At 55.7% G+C, this 21,891-nt stretch overlaps 11 protein-coding genes across 11 annotated transcripts; 6 read left to right on the top strand and 5 right to left on the bottom strand.

Annotated features, from left to right (window-relative positions):
• Positions 1-386: 386 nt before the first annotated feature.
• On the bottom strand, positions 387-1,935 carry PG986_006447 (uncharacterized protein; the record flags this gene model as incomplete). Its single annotated transcript, XM_066842669.1, has 2 exons — positions 387-1,801; positions 1,908-1,935. The coding sequence occupies 2 exons, from the start codon at positions 1,933-1,935 to the stop codon at positions 387-389; spliced, it is 1,443 nt and encodes a 480-aa protein (XP_066702531.1).
• A 689-nt stretch (positions 1,936-2,624) lies between these two features.
• On the bottom strand, positions 2,625-3,596 carry PG986_006446 (vitamin-D-receptor interacting mediator subunit 4-domain-containing protein; the record flags this gene model as incomplete). The annotated part of the gene is made up of 1 exon (XM_066842668.1): positions 2,625-3,596. One exon carries the CDS (start codon positions 3,594-3,596, stop codon positions 2,625-2,627), a length of 972 nt encoding a protein of 323 aa, XP_066702530.1.
• Positions 3,597-4,089: 493 nt separating this feature from the next.
• PG986_006445 (uncharacterized protein) lies at positions 4,090-5,024 on the top strand (the record flags this gene model as incomplete). Its single annotated transcript, XM_066842667.1, has 3 exons — positions 4,090-4,107; positions 4,341-4,411; positions 4,868-5,024. 3 exons carry the CDS (start codon positions 4,090-4,092, stop codon positions 5,022-5,024), a joined length of 246 nt encoding a protein of 81 aa, XP_066702529.1.
• Positions 5,025-5,487: 463 nt separating this feature from the next.
• On the bottom strand, positions 5,488-7,209 carry PG986_006444 (Dihydroorotate dehydrogenase (quinone)- mitochondrial; the record flags this gene model as incomplete). Its single annotated transcript, XM_066842666.1, has 1 exon — positions 5,488-7,209. One exon carries the CDS (start codon positions 7,207-7,209, stop codon positions 5,488-5,490), a length of 1,722 nt encoding a protein of 573 aa, XP_066702528.1.
• Positions 7,210-8,332: 1,123 nt separating this feature from the next.
• Positions 8,333-10,438, top strand: PG986_006443 (DIE2/ALG10 family protein; the record flags this gene model as incomplete). The annotated part of the gene is made up of 4 exons (XM_066842665.1): positions 8,333-8,542; positions 8,613-8,701; positions 8,756-9,192; positions 9,249-10,438. 4 exons carry the CDS (start codon positions 8,333-8,335, stop codon positions 10,436-10,438), a joined length of 1,926 nt encoding a protein of 641 aa, XP_066702527.1.
• Positions 10,439-10,608: 170 nt separating this feature from the next.
• PG986_006442 (uncharacterized protein) lies at positions 10,609-10,912 on the top strand (the record flags this gene model as incomplete). The annotated part of the gene is made up of 2 exons (XM_066842664.1): positions 10,609-10,686; positions 10,730-10,912. 2 exons carry the CDS (start codon positions 10,609-10,611, stop codon positions 10,910-10,912), a joined length of 261 nt encoding a protein of 86 aa, XP_066702526.1.
• Positions 10,913-10,918: 6 nt separating this feature from the next.
• PG986_006441 (uncharacterized protein) lies at positions 10,919-12,399 on the top strand (the record flags this gene model as incomplete). The annotated part of the gene is made up of 2 exons (XM_066842663.1): positions 10,919-10,925; positions 11,876-12,399. 2 exons carry the CDS (start codon positions 10,919-10,921, stop codon positions 12,397-12,399), a joined length of 531 nt encoding a protein of 176 aa, XP_066702525.1.
• Positions 12,400-13,842: 1,443 nt separating this feature from the next.
• Positions 13,843-14,602, top strand: PG986_006440 (uncharacterized protein; the record flags this gene model as incomplete). The annotated part of the gene is made up of 3 exons (XM_066842662.1): positions 13,843-13,883; positions 13,969-14,025; positions 14,074-14,602. 3 exons carry the CDS (start codon positions 13,843-13,845, stop codon positions 14,600-14,602), a joined length of 627 nt encoding a protein of 208 aa, XP_066702524.1.
• A 1,808-nt stretch (positions 14,603-16,410) lies between these two features.
• PG986_006439 (uncharacterized protein) lies at positions 16,411-17,342 on the bottom strand (the record flags this gene model as incomplete). Its single annotated transcript, XM_066842661.1, has 4 exons — positions 16,411-16,760; positions 16,826-16,943; positions 17,002-17,119; positions 17,182-17,342. The coding sequence occupies 4 exons, from the start codon at positions 17,340-17,342 to the stop codon at positions 16,411-16,413; spliced, it is 747 nt and encodes a 248-aa protein (XP_066702523.1).
• Positions 17,343-17,508: 166 nt separating this feature from the next.
• Positions 17,509-18,451, bottom strand: PG986_006438 (uncharacterized protein; the record flags this gene model as incomplete). The annotated part of the gene is made up of 5 exons (XM_066842660.1): positions 17,509-17,668; positions 17,738-17,838; positions 18,045-18,129; positions 18,186-18,330; positions 18,397-18,451. 5 exons carry the CDS (start codon positions 18,449-18,451, stop codon positions 17,509-17,511), a joined length of 546 nt encoding a protein of 181 aa, XP_066702522.1.
• A 2,447-nt stretch (positions 18,452-20,898) lies between these two features.
• PG986_006437 (uncharacterized protein) lies at positions 20,899-21,858 on the top strand (the record flags this gene model as incomplete). The annotated part of the gene is made up of 1 exon (XM_066842659.1): positions 20,899-21,858. One exon carries the CDS (start codon positions 20,899-20,901, stop codon positions 21,856-21,858), a length of 960 nt encoding a protein of 319 aa, XP_066702521.1.
• Positions 21,859-21,891: the final 33 nt, after the last annotated feature.

Genomic DNA, 21,891 nt, shown 5'->3' with positions numbered 1-21,891 from the left:
GGCGATGAGGAAGACTAGGAATCGGTGTTTTTCTGGCGTGGTGTTGGGGCAACACCCCTCTCGAGGGATCGGCGGCAGCAGGCTCCTCACCACGTAACGTTCAGGGGTGCTCGGGATGTAACGCCGGTAAGAATGTCGGGAGACTAGCTCTCTCCCAACCGGAGTTTAAGAGAAAGAGACAAGAAACCCAGGACGATGGATGATTACAAATTGCAGCGAAGTCTAGAATACAATAACGCCTTAGCAACCAGCCTTATTACGTGCGTGCCTCCCTAGTACCCCTAAATAATCAATCATAGCATATACACAATCACCTATTCCCTCAGACTCAGGGGAAATACTCCGTCAAATCCTCCCCGCCGAGGACCAATAACTTGGTGAACCGATCACCCCTGACCAACATATTGGACGCGTACTCGCGAAGTCCCCCCGTCAGCGCCGACGGCCTTGCTACTGCGCGGGTATACATATCTAACGAACCAGCCCGCTGCATCCTGTTCCTCCTCCTCCTTTAGCCCCTCGGCGTTCTCGGTAGCACCGCCGTCACCGTCGCTGCGAGCATACGCGATCAGTGTCGACAAGGGTGATGTGCTGACACCAATCCAGTACCGGGCGCCCACCAGCACCTCGTACTCGACGACGTCCCTCTGGTCAGGGACCAGGGCTTCGATCTGTGCCAAGAGCGTCTCGTTGCCCGGATGGCGTTGATGATCAAACTTGCTGCTAGTGCCTGGAGGTGGTCCCAGCAGCGCCCGCCAGTCGTAGATCTTGTAGTTGAGGGGCTCCAACATGTCGCGGAACTTCTGGATAGCGGACTGATCCCTACAGCTCACGTAGACCGTTCTTATCTTGCTGTCGTCGAGTGTAACATCGCCATCATGCCGCTTTTTCAGATCGACAGGGCTGGGGCCAGCGGTTGGAGTAGAAGAGGTGGCGATCCCCTTGATCGCTTTCACAAGATGCCTCATCTGTCCTTCGACACCGGCAGATACCGTCTTGGGCAAGTCTCCCTCGTCGTGCAGATGTACGCCGATGAAAAGGCCATCCACCCCTCCCGCCGCCTGCGCTATCTGATCGAAGACGGCACGGCCCAGCGCAGTGAGGGACGAGTTGTACCGCAGGGCATGTAACAGCTCTCGCCGCAGCGTCGCCATCTCGCCGCTTCGCGCATAGTCCCACGCCAGATACGGATCGCCGTACCGTACGATGACGGGTTCGGCGTCGAGGCTGGCTTTGCGGAGGAAGCCCTGCGCCAGTTCTCTGAACGAGAGCATCGATGATGAGGAAGAAAATGAGGTAGCGGTGTTGTGGTGTGAGCCCTTGTAAGACCGAGCCGGCAAGTTCACAGTCTTGACATGTTGCTGCCCCTTTTCCTTTCCAACCGCACCGCTCGTACTGTCGTCGCCGGCGTCACCGCAAGGAGGAGTGGTCCGGATCTGGAGCCCGGGACACCAGTCACCCAGTGTCCGCTGCAGCCCCGCGGTATCCCACAGGCTGCCGGGACACACGGAGCCGGAGCTGAGGCCAAGCGTGAAGCCGTCCTCCGCCCTAGACACGATCGGGGGTATGACGAGCCCCCGCCGGCGCCCGCGTCGACTGCCAGGCGCAAGCAGGTCTGGACGCGGTTGCGCGCCTCGGCCAGGCCGCCGCACAGCGAGAGCTGGTCCGGGCCGCAGCTGCTGTGGCAGTGGAGTGTCAGGTTCGGGTTCCACGGCGTCTTTCGACACAGATCTGCCAGATGAGGGAATTTGAAGTCCTTCTGTTGCCCGTGATTTGACGGTGACGATTTTGAAGCTGCGGTCTGGAGTGAAGAAGACTGTGCGTCCTGATCTGGAGGGTTGCTGCTGCTGCCCTTAGTCTGCAAGACTACCGAACCTGATGGGAATGACGAATCCGACTCTTCGTACCAGCCGCTTGAAGATGAAATCGGTTCATCAGTGCCCGGAGAGGTCTTCCCATAAAAATCATATGCCACATGAGCCAGGGTCAACCGTTGGGGGGTAGACAGGATATATACCAAACTGCCCAGGAGCAAGAGCCCGCAGCCAATCCGGAGATAAGTTCGTAACATCGTCACGACATCTGATCTAATATGCTAACCGTGGGTTCCAATTGGGCAGAAGAAGAGCCTGGAGAATCTGGTCATGAGAACCCTAAAGGAACGAAACGACAAGGACGAAACGGCAGGGATAAGCCCGGGAAGGCAATTTGTAACTGTCGATGAGACAAAGTGGGTAGCATTCACATGAGACAGATTTCCTGGGCAGATTGCCATATAACGGTAGTCGTCCCTTAAATGAGGCCGTTAGAATGTCGATCCCTTAAAACACGATAACAGGCCACGGAATTACCCACGCTCGGGCGACTAGGTCAAGAAACGTGAACATGTGGTCGGTAACACCCGTGGCAGGGAATGCTGAATGCTTGCGATTGAATTAAAGATACACCGCCGATTGCCCAGTTTATCGTCAGAGTGGAATGGCCCCTGAACAATTGAGTTGGCGATTAGACAGGATTAGGACGTTCGCACGGCCCACATACCCCAAACGGTGTACTTGAACTGGATCCGGCCACCAAGCGCACCGCCGATGATCGTGGCCGAGAAGCCCCTGGTACCTCTCCCGCTAGTCGCTCTCGTCATCGTCGTCGTTGAGGAACTGGAACTGGGCCTGCTTATTGCCTCCAGCGCCCGAACCGGCAGCAGCCGCACCACCACTCGACTGGGCGCCATCATTACTGGTGTCGCCCCGGGCTTCCCTCTCGGCGGCTTCCTTCTCGCGGGCCTTCTCACGCTCGGCTCTAGCGAGTTCCATCTGTTCCCTAATGCGGCGCTCCTTCTCTTCCCGCTCCAGACGTTCCTGCTCCTCGCGTGCTCGCTCCTCCTCTTCCTTGCGTTTCTTCTCTGCCTCCTCTTCATCCGGATCGTAGCCTTCGGGATTGATACCACGGCTGGATAAGAAATCCAGCTGGGCCAGCGCACCGTTCCGGATGTGCGCCTCGCTGGGCCACGGCACAAACATGGCGTTGGCGAGTGGGTTTAGGCTGTCCTGTATGTGATCGGGTAGGGCGGTAGTGTTCTGCTGCCCAGACAGCTGATCCAGCGCGCCATTGGGAGCCGAGGCCACGCCGTTCGGGGTGCCGCCGGGCGTAGCGGCGGCGGACTCGACGGCGCTCTCGGGCTGGGTCGGGGGCGCGCTGCCGCCGGGCGGGGCGTTGGCGACGCCCGAGGGCGGGACGGTGGTCTTGGCGATGTGGCGGCCGTAGTTGAGGAGCTCGGTGTAGTTGATCGGGTAGGTGCCCTTGTCCGGGAACCTGGTGGTCGAGGTGCCCGTCAGCTCCTTGCGGGCCTGCGCGAGCTGCACCAGCGTGTCCTTGATCTGGCCGTCGAGGCCGGCCGAGACGGCGCGCAGCTGCTGGATCCGCGCGTGGTTGCGCTGGTGGGTTTGGAGCTCCTCGAGGCCCTGCGCGAGGTCGGCGGAGGCGGCGTTCAGTTCGGTGGCCGCGTGGGTAGAGGGCGTGTACTTGGCGATGGAGTCGACCAGGTTCGCGAGGGCCTTTTCCATGCGCTCGAAGCGCACGTCGATGACTTTGTCCATGATGAAGTGAAGCGGACGGGGAAATAAGAACGTGATGGGGTATTATGTATGTAAATAGCTAAGAAGTAACTAGAAGTTTGTGCTGCTTTGGCAGCCTTGACGATCTTAAAAGATCCGTCGCTTCTTTCTAGCTGCAAGTGGGATGTATTATTGATAGAAAGCAAAAGCAGGTACAATAGCAGCAGCAGCAGCAGCAGCATCTTTCTCCACACCAGCTCTCTGGAATGGGAATTTGGGGAAAGAGGATGTGGCTCAAGCTCCAAACGGACGTGGTGGCTGACCGTCCATCCAAGCTTTTCCCCCAAAATAGCTGTGGCTTGCGTGCGCCTTCTGTCCGCCGGCTTCTTCCGGCCCTCTCAGAATTCCGGAATTGAAGATTGAATGTCGCGCAGCAGAGTTGCCGACCGGAAACCTCGACGCAAATCCCAACGCCAACGAACAATTCGCCAATTGCACCACCCCCAATTGCCCGCCATCCAGCACATCCGCAGCCATGCCTTTCGAGAAGACGGTACGTCTAACACCCCGCCCCCCTCGAGATTTCAATCACAACAGCACGTAGTTGTCGCTGTCGCTGTCGCTGTCGCTGCCGTCTTCAGCCTCGTCATCGGCGTCGCTGCCGAACGAGTCGTTGTCGTCGTCTTCGCTGTCACCGTCCACTTCCTCCTCCTCCTCCACCCAGCCGCCGGGCATCGGCGCAGTAGTCGATGAAGAAGCTGCTAACACTCTCCTCCTCCGCTGTAGCAAGAGCTCATCCGCGGCCGCGGCCCTCAGAACAGCGCCTACCCGTCCTACAAAAGCCCATACGGACCTAAGTGAGTGCATAAAGAAGCCCTCGAGCGGATCGGGATACATCTTGTCTTCGGTTGTCAGAGGAGGCTATTTCGTGAAGGAGAAACAGGGTCGGAGTCGTATTCTTTGCTGGCAAGAACTATCGTGGGCGAATTATTCTGGGGGAGCAAACCTGCGGAACGAAATACTGCCTCGACTCTTTATACCTCCGCTCGGAGATGGCAAAAGTCAAAAATGGTTTCTGCGATGGCTGGCTGACCAAGGTTTGCGATCAAACAGGTACCACTACCAGCCTAACCTGGCCGGATGGACTCCTAAGATGTTCACCCAGCTGTGAGTATACACCACTCCCAGTCCTACCCAGCCTTAGGCAGTCAACCAGCCCCTGAGGAGGACGCATTGGATCGAACCAGTCAAGGCCGGTGGAGGACCAGAGAAGCGAAACGAAAGACGAAATGCTGACCCTGATTGATTCACAGGGGCATGAAGGCCGGCGCCTTCGGCGGCGTCGCCCTCTTCGCCGTCATCTTCTACGCCTCCGGCATCCCCCGCGTGCAGAACGACATCCTGATGAAGGTCCCCGGCCTCCGCAGCTACTACGTCAAGGACATCCCCGCCTCCGACAACCCCTTCTAAGCGCGAACATTCGGATATGCGTGCTTGATCGATTCTTCGGCGTGGTATTGGTGGAGAAGAAGAAGAAGAAGCAGCAGTTTAGAGGGCAGCGCGAAGGAATTAGACAAATGCATCACCCAAACATGGCCAGCCGACTCTTGTACAAAATGACACAATAGACTTCTGCTTTCTCACCACACCTGGCAGAATGCCCATGACTTTCTTTGGTGTACTGAAACTGCTGGCCCTCTCTGGCCAAATGTGCGTTGTACTCTATGCTATCCTGCTCTATGGGCGTGCAAACCAGCTTCGCGTTGATGTACATACGACCGCTGCTGAAACCCTCATCAGAACCTGGTATCGCTATCATACACCATGAATTCGTTCATTTCTTCTTCACTGTACTCATCTCTCTGCTGCCCCTTTCTCATGCTACTTTTATGTTTTTGTCTAACCGCAAAACGAAATACTTCAAACACACTCTCTAGGCCTTCTTCTCACCCCCTTGCATGACCTGCTTCATCTCCCCCTTCATGCGCGTAACCGTGCCAGCACCCCCGTACACGAGCCCCGTGTAAACCATAGCCAAGCTCGCCCCCGCATTAAGAATCTGCAGCGCCTGCTCGCCCGTCGAGATGCCGCCCGTCGCGAAGATGACCTTCTGGCTCCGCGAGGAGCCGTCGACCGTCTCGCGCGCCGAGCCCTTGGACAAAGGCGTTGTGGTGTCGTCCTCGACCATGCCCGTCGGCGTCCCCTCGAGGCCGGCCAGGCTGGCGCCGACGGCCTCGTCGACGATATCCTTCTTCTCGTCGTGCACGGCGCGCTTGCCGTCGGAGCTCGGCGGCGTCAGGGCCAGGCTCCGGCCGTCCAGCATCTTGCGGTACCGCTTGACCAGGTCCAGGGTGCGGCTGAACATCATGGGGCCCGAGTAGCCGCCCGTCTCGCCGAGGGTCGCGGCTTCCTTGGCGGTCACGGCCACGCCGGGCGGGACGACGCCGACGCGGCGCTTGGTGGTGTTGCCGACGATGACCCCGTCGACGCCGCTGCGCCAGACTGCCTGCACGATGCCTTCCATCTGGGCCTCCTCATCCTCGTCGGGCGAGACCTTGACCATGACCTTGGGTTTGGTCTTGCGGTCGGTCCGGCGGGCTTCGTCCACCACGGCGCTCAGGATCTCGGTCAAGGGCTCCACGGCCTGCAGGTCCCGCAGACCGGGGGTGTTGGGAGACGAGACGTTGACCACGAGGATGTCGGCGTAGGGCGCCAAGCGCGAGACGCAGTAAGTGTAATCACGGCTCACGGCACCGACGTCCTGCTCGGGGGTGTCCTTGTTCTTGGCAATCTGCACCGCCAGAAGTCTTCCCTGAGCCAAACTTCCGGGCGGGACAGCGCCCTCACCGTTCAAGACCTCGGCTTCCGTCAGTCCGTTGGCGCGGGCGTACAGGCGGACACGGTTGCGGAGGCGCATAGCCATATCGTCGGCACCGTGCGAGTTGAGGCCGTAGCGGTTGATCAGACCATCAATGCCGGGGACGCGGAACATGCGCGGTCTGGGGTTGCCCGGCTGGGCGAGCGGGGTGCAGCCGCCGACCTCCACCACGCCGGCGCCCAGGGCGAAGAGCGGGTCGATGATGTCGGCGTGCTTATCGAGGCCCGCCGAAATGCCGATCGGGTTCGCGAGGGGGTGGCCGAAGACGGACAGGCCCAGGCCGGCGTCGGCGTTGGCGCCCGAGCGCTCGCGGACGTGCAGGTTGACCGGGTAGAGCGCCTTCATCGCCTGCACGCCGATGTCGTGGGCGTCCTCGGCGTCGGGCCAGACGGTGCGGATCAGGCGCGGCACGAGCCATTGGTGGACCGAGGCGCGGGTGTCGGTGGCGTAGAAGTAGGCGAGGTAGCCCGAGGTGGCCAGTATCGTGGAGTAGAGCAGGATCTTGGCTCGGGAGGCCGTGTACGAGGCCGTTCGGGGCGCAGAGTACGAGGACGAGGTCGAGGAGGAGGAAGTTGTCGACGGGGAAGGCGTCGGAGCAGGCGACGGGGCAGACGCAGCAGGAGGAGTCGTGGTAGTGGTCGTAGTGGTCGTCGAGTTAAACCGTTTGACGGGCAGGGACGGCGAGAGGCGTGGGCATTGCTGTCTCGTCAAGCTCTGAGCTAGGATTGCCGCGGAAGAGCGCGCGGCACGCTGTGTGAGTCGGACTGAGGACGCCATTGTGGCGATTGCATGCTTGGGTAGCACAGCACGCAATGAAGAGGAGTAGGGGTCTTTTATCAGTCACGAAGAAAAAAAAGAGTTGACCGGAAAAGAATCGGTCGGATTGAGGCTGTTGGGTATGATGTCGTACGTCTCTCAGCTCAGATAAGGTCCGATGAATGGAATGCAGTCAAAAAGCTTAGGTTAGGGCGTCCTGGGCGTTTGCGTTGCCGTGGGGGTGGGATTTAAGCTCCAAACGGCCTAGTCGCAGGGGTCCAACATTGAAGGTACAGTGCCAGAGTACGGCTTCAGGCAGGCGCCCTGGACTGCAATCATCACATTTCAGCCGCCTTGGCTGTGTATCCCCCAGCTCCTGTCACACCTGTGGCAAATTCTTGCATCTATTCCTAGCAGTAGTGCATGCAACCTGATGCAATTGATGGTAAGGAGGCATGCCAGGATCCGGGTGACAGTCAGTCAAGCGGTTCCTCTTCTCAGTAACTAAACGTGAGAAAGAGCCAACTAGAGAGCAGGTAGATAACCTTGAATTGAACAGCTGAACTCCTCACAGCATATATGTGAGCCTGCATACCGACATGCCAGTAAGCATAGTGCAAATAGTTTGTCCACTTGGAACTATGATACAAATCCTTGTAACGTAGCACCTACGAGGAAAGAGAAGATATATGGCAGAGGATGTGAGGCTGTATCCCATTACGAACTAGCATCTAGGTTACTGGCTGGCGCTACTGGACATTTTGAGCCAAAGAACGTCGATCTGTGTCTACACTTCGTAAGATTTTCCAAGGCATGGGCAATCTTGATTACAAGCACCGATCTCGTCAGTCTTCAAAGTCTTGGCCGTAAAATCCAAGATGCACCCTTGCGAGGTGTCCGGAGTTGATACCGGCGACCAGTCTGGGCCAGTCCGCGGGGTGAGACTGAACTGACCAAAAAGCTACAGTGTGTCAATGCTCACCAAAGCTCCGGCCCCACACTGTCTTTCCAGCTCCGACCTGGATCTGGATCTCTCAGCTGCCACATCGCAACTTCATCTGCATCTGGACGAGACCAACAGGCAACGCATTGCCAGCAGCACACCACAAGGCCATGAATTGAAATCTACGAGTACTTCCGCACCATGGAGCTTCTGACCGAGGCCCTGGACCTGGTCTTGAGCCAGAAATTCCTTCTCCTTGCCAGCTCCGGCGTGGTCGCTGTCGCACTGGGGAGGCTTTGCGAGCTCAACGCCAACGTTCTCGTCAAATTTGGCCTTTTCAACTCGATCCTTGTATCGTTTGCGTTCATTTGGCTCGGTTACGTCAATGCATCTGTCCCTTCGCCGTACTTGGTAAGTTGACACTTGCTGTCAGTCACCATTGGCTTCAATGAGCGAGGAGGGACTGATTAGGGGTAAAAAGGACGAGTTCTTCCATATCCCGCAAACCCAGGTCTACTGCCAAGGCAAATACTTTCAGTGGGACGACAAGATCACTACTCCTCCTGGACTGTAAGTGCATCCAATTATTCTTGACTTCAATACATATTTTCTGACATTTCTCAGGTATCTTGCTGCCATAGCATGGGCGCGGCTAGTGGGCAAGACTGACTGCTCAGCCCGAACCCTGCGCCAGTTCAACGTTGTCGCCATATTCTGGACCTCGCTTTTCGCGACCTTCTGCCACTCTACTTGCAAGGGAGGAATTCGATCGTCTGCCCTCAAGTCCAACTTTGCGTTGCACTCCGGTCTCAACATCGCCATATTCCCTGTTTTGTTCTTCTTTTCGGGCTTGTTCTACACCGATGTCCTTTCGACATGCATTGTCCTGGCAGCTTACTCCAACCACTCGGCGAGGGTATCCTCCAGATCCGGCCCGCCTGATTTTCTCAATGACCTTTACACGATCGCGCTGGGTGTATGCGCGCTGTGTATGCGACAGACCAACGTGTTCTGGGTCGTCGTGTACATGGGCGGGCTAGAAGCTGTCGCAGCTCTCAAAGGTCTCAACCACGAGCCTGCCGATGCTCCTTTCACCGCGACACACTCACAGATCCAGCTTTTTCCCCAAAGTACACGCCGGGCCATGTTTACGATCCCTCGGTGGGTGGTGCAGAGCCCGAATTCTTCCCTTGGCGGTACACACTCGGCGAGGTTTATGACCCCCCTGTGGGCGATGCCTGGCCGGGTGACTTGGCTCTGTGTGTCCTCAGTCTTGTCTGTGCGGCGTGGTGGAATCTTTCTACCATGCTGCGACGAACCTATCCCCACATCATAACGCTGTGTCTTTTCGCAGCGTTTGTTGTCTGGAACGGGGGCGTCGTGCTGGGCGATAAGTCGAATCACGTCGCTACTCTGCACGCGGCGCAGATGCTCTACATCTGGCCCTTGTTTGCCTTCTTCTCAGCGCCGTTGTTCCTCCCGCAAATTGTACGATGTCTCGACGCTGCATGCCATCTTGTTACGAAATCGTCACCATCTAGTGGTCTCCATCTAGAGTCCAGCCGCCGTTCGGAGGAGAAAGAGGCTGCCTTGAAGGTGTTCAATGCCGTCTTCTCCAACGGTCCGCTACTATCGGCGCTGGTGGTGGCTGCATGTCTGGTAGTCGGGTTGATGATTGTTCACTTCAACACCATAATCCATCCCTTCACCCTCGCCGACAATCGCCATTACATGTTCTACGTCTTCCGGTATTCTATACTTCGGGAAAGTGCCGTTCGGCATGCGCTGGTGCCAGTGTACGTCTTCTGTGGTTGGCTCTCCTGGTCGGCCTTGTACGACTGCAAAGGCCCGAAGCCTGCATCCAACGTTCCCCGCATCACCATTTCTGCGGAAGACAAAGCCGAATCCTTTGCAGACCGTTTTGCTATTTTGAATGACGAAGTCTCTCAATCGCCTTCGACATCCAACGTCATTATTCTCTTGCTGACGACGGCTTTGTCGCTCATGACGGCCCCGCTGGTGGAACCCCGGTATTTCATCCTGCCGTGGGTGTTTTGGAGACTTTTGGTTCCTGCGTGGTCGATGGATGATCTTCTCGGAACACAGCAGACGGCGACAGGCAAGCCCTCGTCCATCTTGCTAGTGCGGGTTTTCAATCGGTATGATATCAGGCTGGTGTTGGAATCGGTGTGGTTCCTGCTCATCAACGTCGCGACCATGTACATGTTCCTGACGAGACCTTTCTACTGGAAAGCAGAGGACGGGACTCTTCTAGACGGCGGTAATGTGCAGCGGTTCATGTGGTAATTGCATACCTGGGTAGGTACATCTACATAGTTGATAGCATGGCGCGTCAGTCGCCAGAGGCTCATTTTCTTTTCTCCTTTTATCGTTAAGGGGTTGTCAGGGGCGAAACCTTTCCGCTCAACCGTGGAGTGTAAAGCCACACATGTACAGGCTGGTTGTTGTGGCGCACCATGGTGATCAGATCGGCCAGCGCCCAGCCATCCGATGTTCCCGGTTCTTTCCAGGCGCTCATCTACCGAAATGCGGGAGTCAGGTCGCAGTGTGTACCAGCTGACGCTGTATTATTAGTAGTGGGAAACCGATGCATCGTACGATCTGTCAGAACCCTCCCCCCCCCACAAGAAGGCCAAGCTCCCCGCAAAGAGACTTTCCGAGCGCGGTTGCGGGCGCTGGACTGGATCAAAGAGCGAGACAGAGCGAGACTTCCAGAACGGCGACAGACAGACAGAGGGCGATCCCGACAATGGCCGATAGAGGGGTATGCGTAGTGCGTCTTCTAGTGTTCTAGCGCTGTCACTGCTCACCAACTGTTTTCCCTTGATTGGCCGAACCAGGCTAGCCAGCTGGGCGGGCGCCCTCATGCTCTCATGCAAAAGGCGCTGCGACTTGCATGTGCGATGACCGCCCACCCACCGGCTACCCGAGCGCTTGCTCGCTTGCATTTGCGCATTGTGTGTGTGTGTGTGTGTGTGTGTGTGTGCAACCCACCAACCCTCCCTCACTGCACCACTGTCTGCACCACACCCACGACAAACCGACGTAACCGTTTAGTTGTTAGAGGGGGCTCTCTCAGATAACCCGCAGCGAAAGTCAGCGTCGTACGATGATAACCTGACTCCCCAATTCCTTCGACGCCCACCACCCTCTGCCCGCAAACGCAACCATATAATCGATTCCCCGCGAAATCCACTATACTTCGATCACACTTCGGTCTCTCTCGGTTGTAACATCGAACAAAAAGGAACGCCCAACTGGTCGGATCGATCAAAGCGAAGCTTTCTGGCTTGGTCAGTCAAAGGTGTGCGGTTACCGGTGGAAGGGAACCAACCAAAGCCAGCCGAGAGGGAAAAACGGCTGCTTTGCGCATCACGATCAATCACACGAGCGTCCAAGCCAACCGACGTCCCGACAGCCACCAACCCTGGGTAAAGCCTCGGGTCCAGGGTACACACCACCCCCACGGACACACGAGTCGGAAATCAAACCGTGCATCACAACATCCCTCATTCAACTCAGCTCTACATATATCAGAGACAGACAAACACGACGATTTGAGACACACAAAGTCCCGTCGCACCCAATAGGGCTTGTCGGCTTCAGCTAACTAGTACCACCCACAAACAACTAGCCCTCGGTGGAGGAACTGCGCAATCAGCGGTCGGGAGTGTTGCCACCACACCTGCCACCGCTACGAAACAACCTACCTCCTCGACGCAGCACTCGGCTGCCGGCATTGTCGAAACCGCCCTCAAGATGCCATCTTCACAACGGCCCTTCTTCCTCTCCTCCTTCCTCGCCGCCTTCCGACCCCAGGCGCCCCCTCCGCCTCCGCCCTCTCGTCCCAGTCCAAGTCCCACACACATGCCCAGTCCAGCAGCTCCTCCGGCTCCGCACCGGGGACCGCCCGCGGCATCGCCTCGTCGACGCCCGTGCCGACCCCCTCCACCGCCTCGACGACGACGACGACGACGGGTACTGGCGGCGTCATGAACCAGCTCAACCCCATCCACTCGCCCCGCGCCGGCGGCCACGGCGTGCCCATACCCGCGACGTCGCCCGGGAGCCGAGGGCAGCGGCGCGGCAGCGACAGCTCGAGCGAGGGGTTCCGCGACGCGCGGGGCGCGGACAAGTGGTACATTGGCGGCCGGACTGCGGGCGGCGAGGAAAAGTTCTTCAAGCTGGGCGTCGTGAAGCGGGTGCGGAGTAACGATCGACTCAGCCTGGACCGGCTGAGTCTATGATGATGATGAACCACGAGGGGACTCGCAGTATTCCTGACGGAGAGAAAGAAAGAAAACAGACAAGGCAATCCGAAGAAACCTAAGTGGGCAGGCTATCGGTCGCATCGAGCAGGCATAGAGAGAAAGAGAGGGAGAGAAAAGCATTTCTTACCATTACAGAGAGAGGAAATTGGGCAGCAGCGCAGCTTGCACATGGGGGAAGAAGACATCGCACAACTCCACTCCAGAGATGTTGCATATTTACCGGAGACAGCAAATGATACAAAGAGACCATGACAAAAACAAATATATAGGGTGCGGTGCGGCCCACGACTTGCTGCCACACCCTCACGGGGTTTTTTTTCTTCGTCTTGTTTCGTCTTCCCCATGGGTTGGGTGTTGAAGTGTCGAGGAAAGGCTTTCTTTATCTGCCTGCCTCTCTTCTGTTTTTTGTCCCTCGCGGCGTTTTATGGCATCAAGCAACCCGTTCGACGGGTTCCCGAGCGACAGGCGGCTCTGTGGGGTCGGCGTCACCCCCCAAACGGCCTTTGGGTTTTCTACTTACTATATGTTTAAAGACTCTACATATATACATTTACTAATAAAAGCAATTATTTTGGGCTCAATGCTTCTCTTGATGCGGGGGTGTTATTCTTGTTGGGACTAGGCAGGACTTGGGTGGTGGCTACGCTGGAAGCTGGCGAAATCTCTCTCTTTTGGTCGACCTGGTCGTGTTGGTGCCGGTATCGAAGCTTTCCCCAAACGGCAGCACCTGTGTGAGTCCCGGCCTGGCATGCGGTGTTTTTGCCTGGTCGCCCCCTCTGAAGAACAGGGTCGCGTCAGAGCGAGGCACAAGCTTCACATGCTCAGTATCGACTCCGAAGCCCGCATTCATCGCCCGGCAAGAGAGGAGAGAGTAAAGCATACCCATCACCTGGCATCCGCCCCCGGATTTACGAGCGCACGGTGACGTCGTAGGGAGACGGGACATTGATTGAGCTTGATCGAGCAGGAATACGGGGTCTGTGGGATAAGCTCGCTCTACGCGTTGAAGAAGTTCGGAACACTATACAAAGTCGCAGCTATACGGTGGAAGGCGCTCATACAGCGATCAGGCGTCGGCACAGATGGTGAGCGGAGGCGTGGAGGGGTGATATCATCAATCGTCTCCTTTCTTGAATCATGTACCTTGGGGGCATACCAGGTGCAGCCTGAGGTCGTAGCCTCTGAGCAGTTTTGAGCAGACTGAAGAACCATGCCAAATCCAGACCAAGTTGGTCACCATAGTTTCTCGAACAATTGCCTCCCTGGCACAGCATACCGGGCCGGGGATATCGCGAAATTTCCTCCTACTCATGGGTGAAAACGACGGAGGCCTGCGTATAAAAGCTGCTCTCGCTCGCTCTCTCTCTCTCTCTTCTCGTGTCGCAATCTATCATACCAACCTCACCCAGCTAACAAAAGATGGTCAACTTCAATCTTCTATCATGGTTGGGCGCCTGGAGGTAAGCGGATTCCATTTACAGACTTCACTCTTCTTTATATAGTTAACGTCGCCCCTTTTCATCATTTGAACTACACATCGTCCAGCTTTGTGCCTCGCCACTACATTGTCATCTCGAACGATAATATGCATCAGCACATGGCGTAGCACATTCATTTTTTAACAGCCGCTCACAGCCTTACCCCCAACAGCACCGGTGATGCCGCCACCGCCGCCGCCGCCGCACCACCTGTCTCGAGATGCTACGGAGTCGGGTTGAACCACAATATCACCATATCGATCCCGCGCTCGCGCCTCTTCGACCGGGGCTACAACCACATGCAGGTCCCCGTCTGGGCGGGCAGCCGCCACAACATGTCGCCCCGAGACAACATGTTCGCCGTGCTGTCCTTCAAGAGCGACAAGGGCCCCCGCAACCAGACCACGAGCGTCATCGTCCCCTACCTCTCCGGCACCAGCAACAGCAGCGGCGACGACGACTGGGACGGGTACGTCGAGTTCGAGTTCGGGATCACGTACGGCAGGGCGAAGCCCGGAACCATGCCGCTGTCGATCGAGCTCGTTTCGCCCGAGGACCCATGGCACCGGCTCCCGCGCCTGGAGTTCGATACGTATTTCGACTACGTGTTTCTGCCCAACCGCGGGCCTGGGGGGCGGAAAAAGGCCGCGGGAGGTGGTATATTGTGTCCTGAGGGTCCCAAGGACGCCCTGACGCCTTAGGGGATTCCACAGGGAAAGGGGACATGGGGTTTGATATAAAAGAGGTTTGATATAAAATGGGCTGGCGAGATACAGGGACCGGCTGCGTGTCGTGCTGTCCTCTTTACTCTGTCTGTTAGCTCTCCATGGGGAATTGTGGACGCCCAGCACACCGTCGGGTCTCGTGTCTTATTGCCTAGGATCGTTTGTGTCAACAAAATAAGGAAATATTAAGCTACGCCTACGTCCCGATGCATTCATCGGCCACACGTGGTCAGAAGCTCCGCCATCACGCATCTATCCCGTCCCCACGGCCCGCTTCTGCGACGCAATGTTTTGACTACATAGGCCCTCATGAATGTATCTTGGTAGCACACCCAGTTTGTGGCAGGTTTCGCTGTGGCTGCCCTCACTCCCCACAGCGGCGTCAAATCTTGCTTTCCCACTGCAGGTAAACGGGGGTAGGTGCTAGTTATGCCTACGCTGGTTGATGAACATAATCGTTCTTGTTATTCAAGCTACCCTATCGTTTATTTCTTTTTCCTTTCTGTCTCGGTTTTCTCCTATCTTCTTCCCCTTCTTCCCGATTCGACGCCGAAATACCCCGGAAAGAGTGAGAGACTGAAAAAAAAAAAAAAAAAAAAAATCAAAACTTATCCTCCGATACACCTTCCGTAGTCAATGGACTGGCAGGCATTAAAGAATCCCCAGCTGCCACCTACTGGAGCAGCTGGTACTGCAACATAATTGGCTTGCTATTGCGCTGCTTGACATCTTTTTCCAGGGTAAGGATGGGACTCTTGGGATCATCGTCCAGGCTAAGAACACTGTCTCTTGTGAGTTATCCGTCCCCCGCTGCCAGGAACCAATCGGACTGCCCTTCAGCAGTCGGGTAGAAATGCACTGTGACCATGTGCATCTGCTGCTATCGGCTGGTCCCGCCTGCCGGCTCCGTCGGCGTCCATGAATTTCACGAACCCTCCCGATGGCGTGGTAAGCGCATTGTGCGGCTTCGGGAAGGTGGACCCGACAAGGTTGTGCAGAAAGCCGGCAATATAGAGCGGACTCGAGAAATCGCCTTTGCCTGTGAGCTTGTAGAGCACTCCGTATTTCGCCTGCCAGAGTATATCACACACGGGTTACTACTTATTTTAACCAGGAATGCGCGGCGCAACTTGGACTCGGACTGAACGGGGAACTCACCTCGTACACGTCTTTGCCATCGTCTGTCTTCAGGCCGAGACGGTCGTAGCCGCGATATTTGAAGTTCCAGAAACTCACTTCGCCTACTTCGCTCGCCTCGGTCGACGTCAAGTGGTTCTCGAGGCCTTCCTTGCCGTAGGAGCCCGAGGACCAGGCAGTCGCTAGTAGTGGTCAATGCCGAGTTTATAGTTATTATGAATTACGCCATTACGACGACCTGGGACAGGGAAGAGTGAAAAGACAAAGACAAATTGGGGCGAAGGGGATGGAAAGCATGACGAGCCAATGGCTACGTACCGACTGACATCACCCTGGTTGGCAGCATCGACAAGTTCAGGTCTGATGGTCGCCGTACATTGTCGACAAGTCCGAGACGGAACTGGACCGGGGGATGGTAGTTCTTGTCGGGATCCCAATCCTTGATTCGGCTTTTCAACTTCTGATTCCCAGGGACCTTGGCAAGCATGTCGATCATGTGGTACACACCGTCTTGCTGCAAGGATGATCTAAGTTGGAGATATTCCTGATGTTGAGTTCAACTGTGTTGTCGCTTACCTTTGTTGTTCGCCAGTTGTAGAAAGAGGCCACGGTCGGGCGCCAGGCGGAGGGGCTATTCAAGTCCTGTATCAGTTTCCGAGATGACAGGCAAAACCGCGACGTCCCTTTCGAGCACTCATAGCCGCAAACGGACGGTAATCTTGGATAACCCACTTGTTGCACAGGAGAGAATCGCCGCCGTTTGCCTCCCAGCATAGAGACCGCGCCAGGGACGTGGCGGTCTGGGTCTTGTCGTCGACAGAACCCGATCCCCCCTTCGCACTGGCTGATCCCTCCGCGAAGAATGTCTTGAACGAGGCCGAGGTTTCTGCTTTCATGGGCTGTTTGGCCTCCTCCATGTCGGACTGCATTGTCTTGGTCACCTCATCGGAGGAATACAGCCGTCCGCCCAGTTGGACTCTGGTCGTGAAGAATTCTCCTAAGATACCAGGTCGTTTCAGCATGCACACACCACTAAAGCGCGCTTTCACGGGAGCATCGCACCATAGGTTTCGAGGAAGGCCGTCAGAGACTCATTGTCCTTGAGCTTCGCGAGCGCATCGATGCACTGGGGCGTCATTTCCAAATTGTACTCGTCCAGGTTCAGAGTGACGCGAGGGAACTGGCGGTCAAGGTCAGCCTCCAGCATCCCATCGTTCGGAACGTGGGCCGCCACTCACCGAGTACTGGATGTGCAGATTCTGCGACGACTTCATTGTCGTTTCGGACGAGCCGCCACTGGTGCTGTTTCCGTAGACCGCCGAGGCCCCAAACTCCACGCCGAAGACGCCTCCGCTCCTGTCGATGGCAGATCAGTCAGTGAGTATTCGATGACAGCAAGGCTTGGAACAACCACGAACACCGCGGCCCCAATGTCCAGCTGAGAGAAAGATGACTTGGCCATGGATGATTGGAATTCATTGTTGGTCTCGAATACGGACACGTCGGAGCGGTCGTCTACGATGAAGTCGGGGATATGGAGGGTCAACTGAGTATCGTTAGCGGAAGAGTCCCGAAGCATTGGTTAGCTGTTGGCAAAACCCCGGGCACGACCCACATCCACATCGGCAGCCGGATCGTTACTGAGTTCGTACGCGGGTATGTTCCTCGCCTTGAATCGAAAGGCTATCGGAATAGGTGCCCGGTTAGCTCTAGTACTGGACCACTCGGTGCTGTTTACCGTGTGATTATGAGAGTGAATCCTCACCGGGGAGTTTGGCCCTGTCTATGCCTCTGATCGGGACCTTGCCGTCTTCACTACTGCCCCGGATGATCTTGACACCGTAGAAGAGCGAGTTGTTATGCGCCACTATGCCCCACTCCTTCTCTCTCAAGTCTGCTGGGTACCTGGTAAGTGAGAACCATTTAGTGAACTGCAAGTATTCAGAGTGGGCAGGAGTCAGCCCAAGTACTTACTGCCGGTCCCCGTCAAACGCATCGGCTTTCCAGGTAAAGTTGTCGAACTTCGAGTCGTTGTCTCCTTTGTCTGGAATAGTGTTTGGTGGAGGTACCGGGTCCTACATCACAGTTTAGCAATTGCGGTTTCGTTATGTTTTTCCCTCCTTTTTTATCTTCTCCTTCGGTACGCTTGGTTGCCTTCTTGAGAAAAATATCGAGTATCTGGCCCGACGTCGGCTTTGCCTAGAAAAAGAGGATGTCAGCATCATACCGGGGTTTGGGTAGCCTTCCGGGTAAACCCCGAAGTAGGGCGTGGATGTCGTACCTCAACAATACTCTCCAGGTGCTCCTTGACAGTCCATGTATCGTCCACGATGGCTCCATCCTTATTGCAGAAGTGCAAGAGTGCGCTAGATGAAGAGTGTCAGGGGTATATCTTCGAGCGGAGTGGATGACCAATTCTTACTATTCCCTCTGGGCCCCGACGTTGGTCATGATCTTGTGAAGGTTGGCTAGGTCGCCATTGTCGATGCTCGTCTTGGGCACTTTGAAGAAGAAGGCATCTTTGGCGGTGTCGGCTTCGCTGTCATACACCCGAACTCGTACCGTACCTTGGGCCTTGATCAGTATGGGTGTTTTGGAGAACAACGACCTCGGCGGGGTTCAGAACAACTTACTGTCGGTATTGGCGACCGGCGTGGGTCCATCTCCCCCAACAATCGGTTTAGACATGGGAGCGACTTGTGGTGTCTTGGGTTGGGGTGAAAACAAAGCCCACTAGTTTGTATGAAGCAGCAAGGGAGTGATCGAAGGGGAACTGGCGATGTATCAAAAAGGGGGCATACAGAGACACTTCGACAATAACACGCGTGCATGAATGTTACGGGCTGAGGACTGCGGTTATATCTACCGTTCTCACCAGGCTTCTTTTCTCAAGTCCAGTAGCTCCGTGGTGTGGCATGAGTCTATACAGGTTGTGATTCTAAGTGAGGCATTCCAGCCTACCGTAACTGGACCGGCCATTGGCTTCACGACCTGTACCCCCACCTGCTCATGCCGTTGCCCACAGCCCTTTGGTGGGTATGCGCATTTTACCTCAATTGCCACTTACAAGCCCGTTTGCACTCGCACAGGCACGCGAGGGTAAATGTCTGTCCAACGGGGGTTATGTCTGACAATCGCGGGATACGAGACCCACAGCGGAACCCTTATAACACGTCGGAGTCGCTGCGGAGTTGATCATTGCTCCCCCTTTTACCGCCTGAACGTTACGCCCGACAAGCTGCCTTTAGATCAACACGAGGAGGGCATTCGGTTTGAGTCGGAGCCTTTGAAGGCAGGGCTATCAATGGCAAAGAAGCCGTTTTTTATGGGTTCATACATAGAGCAAATGTAACCAGAAAGACGCACTTGATGACGTTAAGTCCACCGAGCCTGCATATGGAACGTTGTGCTAATATACTCCTGTGAGCCTCTCTCATTCGACGACCGCATTTCGAAGAACGCTGGAACTTGCGTAGGCAATCGTCCTGCCCTACAGATCACCCTGGCAGTGGTACTCTCATGCTGGGTACACAACACTTGTCGTGCTATAGTATGGAGGACTTTGTCACTCTAGAGACTAACATGTTCTCCCTAGACACGTTCATTGCCGTTGTAACACAGCCACACAGGGGGGCCCGCAACGTTACCACCATAGAACCAACACTCATTACATCGAGCAGGTTAGTTACGCCATCCTGATGTGCCATTCCAGTCAAGCGTTGGCCATGTCGTACTACGACTGCAGGTAGCTGAAACATGACTTACTGCGTGTGACCTCAGGAGAAGGCAGTGCACTCTTGCTGGATCACTCAAACTGTAGGATTGTGCCCTGGATATCTATCTCACAGGCATCATTTCAACCACCCTTGCCGCGACTCGGTGTTTGCTCCAAGCAAGAATCCTTTCGGTCCCGGCAGCCATTGAAAGCACGGGTTCACATGTGGGTGAGCCATGGTTCTACGAGGCCACCGATGCTGGCCAAACCGGGTGCCAATTGCTCAACATCGCCCCGACACACTCTCATGGTCAAAAAGTCGATTTTGTAGGTACCAAAAGCTGGTTGACGCCTTACGCCGCAAACGCCTGTCCCCTTTGGCACTGGTATATCGAGGAGCAACAGTGGCAAAAAGTAAGTGTTCTGCGACGAAACTTCTATTGCTATATGAGCTGCTCACCGGGATGGTATCGTTGCTTGTATATGAGCGCATCGCCGGCAGGATTCCACTTCTTGTAATGTAGGCCCAAATGTGGCGCACCTGTCCCAGCACCACGTCGGCCATTGCGCCCAGAGACAGATTGGGGTTTGGAAAATGCCTGGATCATATGCGTTAGAGAGCAGGGCGGCCGGCCTTGGAATGTAATGTTCTGCAGTCGTCCCTCTGGTTCGAAATCTGGTCTATCGGCTCACATTGGCCGCGATACGTGAAATGCTATTGTGCATATCGAGTGGGATACCCCCCTGATGGCGACAACGCTGCCCCCACCATGTTACCCACTATATTTTACTCTACCCATGGGTTGGTTACCCATGAGTTACCTATGGGTTTTAGTTACCCATGGGTTTTAGTTACCCCTGGGTTAGATGGGTAGCTATGGGTTGTTGGGTGGGTACCCATGACCGAACCATACTTATACGGAGCAAGGAATAGTTGCTTGCCGACTAGAGTGGCTGCCACATTCGTTCCCGATCGTTATGATTCAAATGCGACTTCTGATAACTGTTTTGCTGGTCTCCCAGCCCCCGGCATGAACCGAAAAAGGAGGAAAAGTGATGCATTAGCGATTGACCTTCAGGGGTCCTCCCATTAAGATTTAGTGGGGGTTCATAAACAATAAAGAGTTTGACACGTTCCTACTTTTATAAACCGCGTCGCTTTCATACCAGAATTGACTTGCGCACTCTCCATTCGATACTCGCGTCTGAGCACGACCGATACCGAATGACTATTCTGGAAAATAAGGAAGGCTTTACTCGACCGTAACGCTTTGCCATCCGCCATGGCGCATCCCGAGTTGGAGCAGCGCCGCACTATCACCCCCAAGGACCGCCAGCACACCGAGACCAAAACGACATCAGCCGCATGACGGAGCTTTACTATAAACTAGGTCAATTGGATCCAGCCAGGCGATTTCCTATGGATCTCGTCCATATTCTAGTCAAAGCGGCGATTCGCGATCCTGTAATCGCCCTCGAGGTGGACAATGCAATCCAGAGCCGGCACGCCTCGGCTCCAGGAGACCCCCTAGACCCCCCATCATCACTACCGAGGACATATTCCGGCCCCCCGACCCGAATGGCATCGCCCGAGTCAGAGCAAAGCTACCCCTACACATCGTCGTCGTCTGGGTCAGAAGCGAACTATACACCGAACTTCCTTCCGAGCGCCGAGCCTTTGAAGACAGTACCAGACCCTAACAATCACTACCTTGATGAGGTACAAGAGGACCGTGAGGTTCCAGGGGGTTTGGCACTACAGCCGGCAACAAGGACTAGGGATCTTGGCCATCAAACAGCGGGAGACGAGGAGGCCATGGAAGACGAGGAGCCCATGGAAGACGGGGAGCCCATGGAAGACCAAGCCCCAGGACCGCTCGAAGAGCCTATCGGGTACCCGGGGATCCTGAAAGAAGTCAGGACCGGCCTGGGCTGGTATATGAAAATGAATCGATCCTACTTCAGACGGGAAGACTCCCTGGCTATGAAGGCGACCAGTAACACGTCACACCGACTGGACAAGCTCGTCGAGGACATGGGCAAATACCACTCTTATCGGAACCGGCTATACATCCTCACCGTTATACGCAAAATCATCCTCTGCTGTATCCAAACCAGGGGATCCCACATTGCAGACGAAATCCACGCAAACCATTATGATTATGATGGCAAGTTCCTCACGGCACTGCAGACGATGACACCCGATCAGCGTCGCAGACTCAGGTGGGAGAACATGTGTCTATGGTTCTTGGAACTGATCCTCCTCATACGCTCTGCTCGAAATAATAACGTCTACCCCAAACTGCACGCGGTCTTTTTTTTGGTGGACCCAGGATATGGAAGGATGGTCGAGCCTTGGGGAGATGGAGAAGCTGCATAGACTAGGGCTGCTCGCCGAGTAATTTTTCTGTTT

This window comes from Apiospora aurea, assembly GCF_038362705.1.
Source record: "Apiospora aurea strain CBS 24483 chromosome Unknown utg000004l_segment0_segment0, whole genome shotgun sequence".
NCBI classification, from domain to species: domain Eukaryota; kingdom Fungi; phylum Ascomycota; class Sordariomycetes; order Amphisphaeriales; family Apiosporaceae; genus Apiospora; species Apiospora aurea.
The sequence above is the reverse complement of the archived record's forward strand: the minus strand, read 5'-3'. Positions and strand labels throughout refer to the sequence as shown.